General features: G+C 38.9%; 1 protein-coding gene across 1 annotated transcript in view; it reads right to left on the minus strand.

Annotated features, from left to right (window-relative positions):
* LOC106531879 (constitutive coactivator of PPAR-gamma-like protein 2) overlaps positions 1 to 7,480 on the minus strand; it is a gene marked incomplete in the record, with an annotated part of 25,207 nt that extends 17,727 nt beyond the window's left edge. The window contains 3 exon segments of the mRNA XM_014027820.1: positions 133 to 215; positions 348 to 594; positions 5,691 to 7,480. Coding sequence (XP_013883274.1) covers positions 133 to 215; positions 348 to 594; positions 5,691 to 6,206 — 846 coding nt within the window.
* Between the last annotated feature and the right edge of the window lie 718 nt (positions 7,481 to 8,198).

The following is an 8,198-nucleotide window of genomic DNA, read 5'->3' on the forward strand; positions in this document are numbered from 1 at the left end:
GTCATAAAAAAAATCGGATATGAGTCAGATGGGTCAAGAAAATTGGATTTGGGTCGGATTTGCCTGCAGTGTGAACGTAGCCTATGTACTCAGTGGAACCCAGCAGGCTCTGCAAACAGAAGTCTGTAGTACCTTGAGGGAAGCAAGTGGGTGTTCTGGTCCCAGCAGACTCCAGTGGAAGGCAGCCAGGTCCTCATCAGGCAGAATATGATTTCCTGCAAAGCAAGAAACTCTTTCAAATATGTGCCAGGTCAATAAACGTGAGCAGAAGATAAAAGCACAGAGATCACAGTTGACAGGACAATAAAAGGCTGTGATGGAGGCGTGTGAAAAGTGCCGCTGCTCACCCAGCAGAGCAGCAAAAAGTGGCAGGTGCTGTGTTTTCAGCCCAAGCTGCCTGGCAGCCTCAGACAGCAGATACTGATGCGTGGTCAGGTTCTTGCCGTTCCAGCTCAGTTTGAGTGCGTGCGAGGAGAAATAGGCGGGAACGTTGCAGAGGGCAAACTCAGAGTCTTGAGCTATCAAGCCGGAGAATCCAAAGTCCCTGTAGAGAGACAGCACTTCCTGGTGGTGGTCCTCCAAAGTCTGTACAACCTGCACAAGTTAGTCAAGAAATTCAGTTTGCACAAAAACATGAAGTCTGATTACAATATTTTACATAGATTTTTAACATTTTCAGAACCATTAAAACATCATAAAGCACAAAGAACACGTTTTTTCTTGTTTTAATTACCATTTGAATTTGCAGCAGTTTTATCTGTGTGTGTGTGTGTGTGTGTGTGTGTCATATTGTTTTGCTTTAGAGTATCACCCCCCAAAGTTTCCACCCTGAGTATTTTCTATATCTCAATATAGGTCAGATTCTCTAGACAGATACAGTATGTGAGCTTCTACTTGTTTCTGACAGTAGTTTAAAGACCAGTTGTTACAAGGTTCCTAAAGCTTAAGGCAAATTTAATTTAAGACTTTTTAAGACCTTTTTAATGCCACTTGAAATGAAATTTAAGACCAACTTTCACAAAAAACACAAATGTAAAATAAAAAAACAGTTGACAATTTTATCCAAATGTTTAATACAAAAGAACTAGCTGAGAGAGGCATTCTGTAAATTATTTAAAAAATAATTAAATGTTACCAGTTATTTTAATATTTGAGACAAATTACAATCATCCTAATTACAATGTGTTAACATTTTTAAGACCTCTGAAAGATTGATTTAAGACATTTTAAGGCTAATTAAGGCCTTATTTTTGGACTGATGAATACAATGCCTTTTAAGACTTTTTAAGGATGTGCAGGAACCCCATGTTAATCAGTCTTAGATGATTTGGCCATAGATTATTTTTATTTATTGGACCATGTTTCTGCTTTATTTTTGTTAAAGTTTTCCTATTGAGAGTTTGACCCTGTAAATACTGAACTACTACTGAAATCCCATCAAACACAATGTAATACACCCTGATGAAACACCTCTAACCTTTTGTCAGGTGTTGGTCCRGTCTGCCTCTAACCTAACAGTGTGGAGAACGGGATCAACACCTAATTAAAGTCATACTGTGTGCTTCTTCACTGTTTAGTTTGATTTATGGGTTTTGTATGAAACAATGAAGCCACGGCTGGTTATGGTTTCTAACTGAACAATAACTTGCGATCTGGCTCCACGGTGCACTGCTGCTCGTCAGGAAAATAAGCACTTTAAAGACGTTTTTCCTGCAGGTTCCAGMTTTCAAAAATGTTTCTTGTTAGGAAAATAAGGACACGTCAGAAGTTAACCATGTGTTCGTCCTCGGTTTGGTAAATTTGTCTGCAGCTTTTAATTCCAGCTCTGAGATCTCGGATCAGATCTGTTTTATTTCTTTTAAAAAGTCTTGAGCCACTCCTTATTTTAAAACCAAAGTAATCAGTGACTTTATTTTCTTTTTGGCCACAGACTCAGGCTTCCACAGCTGTACGGAGAGCAGAGGGTGTTCGATTCGTCCGTCCAAATGAGATTTTTAACATTTTAACAAGGGGAGGTCAGAGGTGATGATCTATTGAATTTGGCGTGTCCTCTGGCTGCAGTTAACTGGTAACGTGCAAACAGGTACAGGTGTTTATTATCTATTACAATGCTCCAAGTACACTGTAGTCCCATTCAAACAGGCAAATGGGACAGATGGCTAACATGAACTGCAGTAAACTGAATTTATGAACATGAAGACGGCAATCTGTGAGTGGTTCCTTCTTTGGTTTTTCCATTCCAAAATAAAATTGTAAATCCAAAGTTCCTTCAGGTATCTAAATCCAAAATAAAATGCACAATTTTTGTTTAAATATGTAGCAATTCTGGAAATGATGGTAGTCAACAAAAAAGTAGTTTATAGTGGCTGGAAGAAGGCCGCTTAAAAACCATAAAAATATTGGCAACGGCTGCACTTGAATCTTATTCTGCAGAACTTACATTAAAGCTATTTTGTTCACGGTAAGTACCTCAGCTCTCAATAAGACGCATCGACTCTCTCTAAATAAGACGAACGAATTCATGGCGAGAAGCGAAAACGTAACGAGTTAGGGACAGGATTTCTGGTTTTACCTGAAAGTAAAAAATGGTGCACTAACAAAATATAATGGTTGTCTTTGCTTCAACCATGAAGATAAAATATAAAGAGTGAAAAAATTAGCCTTTGTTGTTGTTTTGTTTGTTTTAGCAATTGTCGTTTTTCTAATTTAGTTGTAAATAAAAAAAACACCCAATTTTTCAATTTATTGCTATGTATGTAGAAACGGAAAAACCAAAGAACAGATTTATGACAGACACCCACAAGGATCTTCAAATAATGTTAGCAGTATGTGTGTAGAAATACTTTCAACTGCAGATGACCATTTCAGATCACAAACAGAAATTATGTTAACTTGCTGTTCTCTTTTAGATAAATGACCTTTGTACTAATTGGCTCCTCACAATGTAACAAATGTGTATTATTATTATTTTTATTAAATCTGGATTTAATTGACTGTGTGTCCAAAGACAACTTCAGTTGTAAATTGAAGACATAAAAATAATTTGAATTAAATCACCAAGTAAACTGTATTTTTTAAAACTTTCTACAAATGAGACAATATTTACTATTTTAAAAATAATTTTTACCACTCTAAAAATATTTGTCACTGTATAAGTATTATTTACCACTCTAAAAACAATATCTAACACTCTAAAAAGGCAACTGATCATATTTTTACATATTAGTAAACAGATTATCAAGTAGCAGGATGCAGCAGCTACAACCAGCTCACTGTAACACAGGTGGGGTAAATCACCAGCTTTATCACGATACGATATTACATCAATGTTTGAATGACAATTCGATATTTCTCGATATGACAAATTCTGTCACGATATGATTACGATTCAATTCAATTCACATGTCTGCGATCGATGTAATGCAATATCATATGCCCATAACACAATGACTGTGTTAGATGGGCATACGATATCGATTCCCATGGAGAATATGATGACGATATAGATCGATATTTTCATTTTGCTTCGATATAACTGAATCGTGAACCGTTCAAATCGATATATCGATATAGATAGATGTATCGTTACACCCATTCAATCTATTCAGGTTTTTTAACATAAGAACATTCTTTAATATGCACAGGCAGAGCAGCTGCTTTTACAGTTCCTAAAGTGAGGGGGTCAAACTTGTGCTTTCCGTCCTCCATTTATTGACCTAAAACATGCCAACAATAAGACAAAAGCAAAGTCTTTGTTGATTCTAATTTCCCTTGAGTTAAAAACTAGAAAAACAATATTTGAAATAATCTCTCCATTCTGCACCCACTCCTCCAGCTTTGAGTTGGTTCAGTCCAAGCTGAACACTGGTAGCCTCTGTCTAGCTATTCAGACAGCATTCAGCTGTGGAAATGAGGAAAAACTTCAAAAACTCCATCTTTTCCTGGCGATGAATCAGTCACAACAGCACTCAAACGTTGACACTGTAATGTAACACTATGAAAGAGAACAAGGTGTCCACAAGAATATAAAATGTGGTAAACATAAATTCCTGTCTTATCTTACTGAAATCAACCTTGAGCTAACTGTGTTTATATTTGTGAAACTGAACAAAAGACCAAGGTAAAATTGGACTAAATAGGGCTTAAAAGGAAGAGTTTTGCAAATGTTTACATCTGGGGTTAATATGTAAATACACCATGCCCATCTGCCACTGTAAGAAAAACACAAAACCCACAGCTGACAGGACTTGAACCCTGGTCTCCCACATGAAAGATCGTTGTCATCTCATTACACCAACTAAACACCAGACACTTTTGTTGCCAGAGATTTACACACTGACTGTATGTAAATTTACAGTAATACAAAGTAGGGTTGGGCAATATTGGAAAAAAAATTAATCATGATTAATTGCTGTATTTAGCCGATAACGATTAATTTGACGATTAATCCCCTGGAGTCCCTGGACACCCTTATATCTTAGTCACGTGACCAATTTATAGGGAGAAAATTGGCTTTTTGTAAAAATCTCTTCCAACTTGTGTCAAAATTACAGATTTCAGGCTATACATCAAACTTTAAATTGTGCTGATAGATAAATAAATTACACAACTTATTTTTTTTAAAGTTGGACATATTTGAATCAGAAAGGAGCACCAAGCGGTTGGTCTGCCGGGTGGCATTAATCGTATTAATCGTCAAGTGCCAAAAATTAATCAATTAATGTTTTTCTGACAATTAATTGCATATGATACGATTATGCCCAACCCTAATACAAAGGGACTTTACATTGCATCAAAGTGTCAAATGTTCAGTGTTTTCCCATAAAAAGATATATAAAATATTTACAAAAAAATGTGAGGGGTGCACTCACTTTTGTGCTCAACCTGTGGATACACTCAGAGGCTTTGCTTCACCATTAAAGTGCCTGTGACATGCATATCTTCAAATACAAAGAGTCAAAGAAAACATCTTCATAATTAAGAAACTCGACTAAAACTCAAGATTTTACCCATTTTGTCACCTAACTGGCATGTTTTCTTTTGACATTGGCTCAGCCAAAATAAAACAGGAAGTGACATTCAAGGGTAACTCTTTAATAAAAGAAACTCTTTTGGTCTTTATTTTTTAAAATTATTAGTTGAACTCTGACTCTTCTTCATCTTTCTCTTGATAATTTTTCAAAGTAATCTAAAACCCATCAGGTTCTTCTTTACAGTCCATGTTGTCGACCAGAGTAAACGATGCTCTGTGCACATGCAGACGTTCCCCTTTGTCATCACTTCCTGTTAATTCACCTGTGAATATCTCAACAAGTGTTCATCTCGTGGCAGGGATTTTTAATTGTAATTTTTTTTGTTATACTGTATGTGGTTATTGTTACCTTTCCAAAAGTGCATTCATATTTACATACAAATTCATATTCATACAAAAAATTGATGTCACAGGCACTTTAAGCTCCCATGCTTATGTATTTATTTAAGTATATTACGGATGGGTCACACATTGTTTATATAATTATTTTCTTGTAGGTTACACATTTGTTACCATATATGTTCATTTAAAAGCATTGTCGTGTCTAAATGTTAAACACTACAATATAATAATAATAATAATAATAATAATAATAATAATAATAAACCAGAAGAGCACTCTCAGGACCAGAATAAAAAACAAGTTGAACTTTTCTCACCCGCACTCGGAAGCGGAACATGGCGAGGCGGACGCAGTGGCTGAGGCAGGCCGGGGGCAGGAACCATGCCCGGGGAGGCGGGGTGGCCTTGCTGCCGACGTGGTTGACTATCAGCTGCGCCGTCTGCCGCTGGCCCTGAGCTCGCCGCGCCCACTCAGGCCAGCGCTCCTTCCCCAGAGTGCCGTTGAAAACCACGACGAGCTCCAGGCCACCCTGGTACAGGCAGGCCTGCGACAGGGCGGCCAGGTAGCCCAACATGGCGTTCCACTCGCCGCCGCACACCCAGTCCGTCTGGTAGCCGCCGTACAGCCGCTGCAGGCTGGAGTCAGCGTCGATGAGGATCCTTGCAGGCGGAGGCGGGGGAGGCATGGGCCCGGGATGGTGTGGGTGGTGGTGTGGGTGATGATGGTGAGGGGGCTGGCGGGCCGCCGTGCGAGCGAGCTTTAGGAGGTCCACGGGGACCGCGGCCCCGGGGCACCGCTTCTCTAAGTATTCTTGAAAGCCCTGCACTCCCATGACGGTGTTGTTGAGCCTGTGGGTCTGGCTGGGCGCTTCTGAGTACGTTCTGTACGCCGTGTTTGTAATGTGTTGTGGCGCGAGACCAGGTAAGCTAACTGGTCTCCTGTAGTGACAAAGTGTAGTTTTAGTTCGCGCWGTTCACACAACCTGTTTGTCACCGAGCCGATGCTGAATAACCCGAATGGARATATCTCAATTATAGTCGTGCCTGCTCAGTTTAGTGTCCATCCCTGTGGGTTGTTGGTGCGCTGCCAGCAAGGCCAGTGATACCATCTACTACCAGAAAAAGTTCAGCAGATTTTCTACTTCCATAATTATGGCCGCAACACAACTATCCTCCAAATGTTGAGCTGACAGCAAGTAACGGGCATGCAGATGGGTGCTAAATGTTGCCGGGATAGTTCTCCTGCGGGTTTAGTGCACATTAACAGATGCAGTACTGCGCATTAGTTAGCAACCCACAGGCTAGTGGATGGCCAGTTTGCGAACATAATGTTAAAACCTTGAAATTCGGTCCTTTTTGAAATGACAGCCGGGTTTTGCTAGCCACGTTTGTGCTGCACGTCCGTGAAATGGTTGCACTTGTCTCGGGGTGGGTGGTTGGTTCGGTAGTGGCAGAATATCGATTAAAATCAAAATGTTAAGAAGTGTGCCTGGGTTGACTGGCTAGCCGCACTACTATTTGCTAACAGTTGCTAGCCCTTACTTTAGCTACTCTGGCAGGGTCCCCGGCGTGATTTGACGCGTCAACTCCCGAAGACAAGTCCGGAGCGGACACGACGCGGAATGAAATGGATGTTTGACGAAATAAAATAAAAGTAACTAAAAGAAAACAAAAATAAAAGCCCGATGGTGCCTCCCTCGCTTTCTTCCACACTCACGGCTTCATGTTGCAAAGGGGAACATTACTTCCAAGCGACATCAGCCATCTTGCGACTTCCTCGCGGCCCAGTAGAGTGGGAGGGAGGTGAGGCGGGAGGTGGCACATCCGCGGAGGACGCTGGGAAATGTAGTCAATATGGACGTAACTTCCGAGGGGAAAAGCTTCGGTGGCAAACAYACTAAAACTACAAATACCAGCGTGACGGCAAGCACGGAATAAGACTAAAACGGATGAAGTAAAATTCCTCCAAGTGGTCTGCATGTAATGATCCGAATGAATGTGGAACAGAACATATTTCGTGTACTATTGCAAGCCAACCATTTGACGATACGTTTTATTTACATGCTGCTTATGTTATATTTTCCTGCTTTGACTTTTTTTCTGCTACATACACAGATACGCATTTGTTGGACGATATTCAAGTTGTAAGAAATAAATTATTGATAAATCCAGAATCATTTCAGCCTGAAGCAAGATCATCTATGAGAAGTGTAACAGGTAGAATGACATTATTGTAGCTGGTAATCATTCTTGGGTTTGTCGCCTCCCCGTGGTTGTACTCGGTACTTACTCTCAAACATAAAAAATAAATAAATCAATCTCTGTCTTTATGCATAAACAGAGGTCTTGAAAAAAAAACTAAGTAAAAGTAAATTAACTTAATAGAAAATGACTTTGGTAAAAAAAAATGTCACCGATGAGAAAACTATTTAAGTAAAAGACATAAAATTGTTCACAAAAATTGGGAAAGTAGAAATAAAAGTAAAAGTACTTTTCCACGCTCTCTAACAAATAAACTGTTAAATTTACAGAACCAAACTGGCTCCACAAAACCAAGTTGATTAAATTGGTCATTTTTTTTCAAAAATAAAATATGTATGTCTCCTAAAATTTACTCTACTGGGTTTAGTGGAAATAGTTGATATGATTTAGTTGAGTAAATTCAACACTTAATTTTTTTAGAGCACTTAAACAAGTCCTTTCATGATAAGTTCAGACAGATTTAAATTATTACAAGTAACTAGGTGTTAAACTAAGAAAGTAAAAGTAAAAGTCACGTTTTAAAAAAATACTTAAGTACTGTAACAAAGTAAATGTACTTTGTT

Source organism: Austrofundulus limnaeus, unplaced genomic scaffold, assembly GCF_001266775.1.
Source record: "Austrofundulus limnaeus strain Quisiro unplaced genomic scaffold, Austrofundulus_limnaeus-1.0 Scaffold687, whole genome shotgun sequence".
Lineage (NCBI taxonomy): Eukaryota > Metazoa > Chordata > Actinopteri > Cyprinodontiformes > Rivulidae > Austrofundulus > Austrofundulus limnaeus.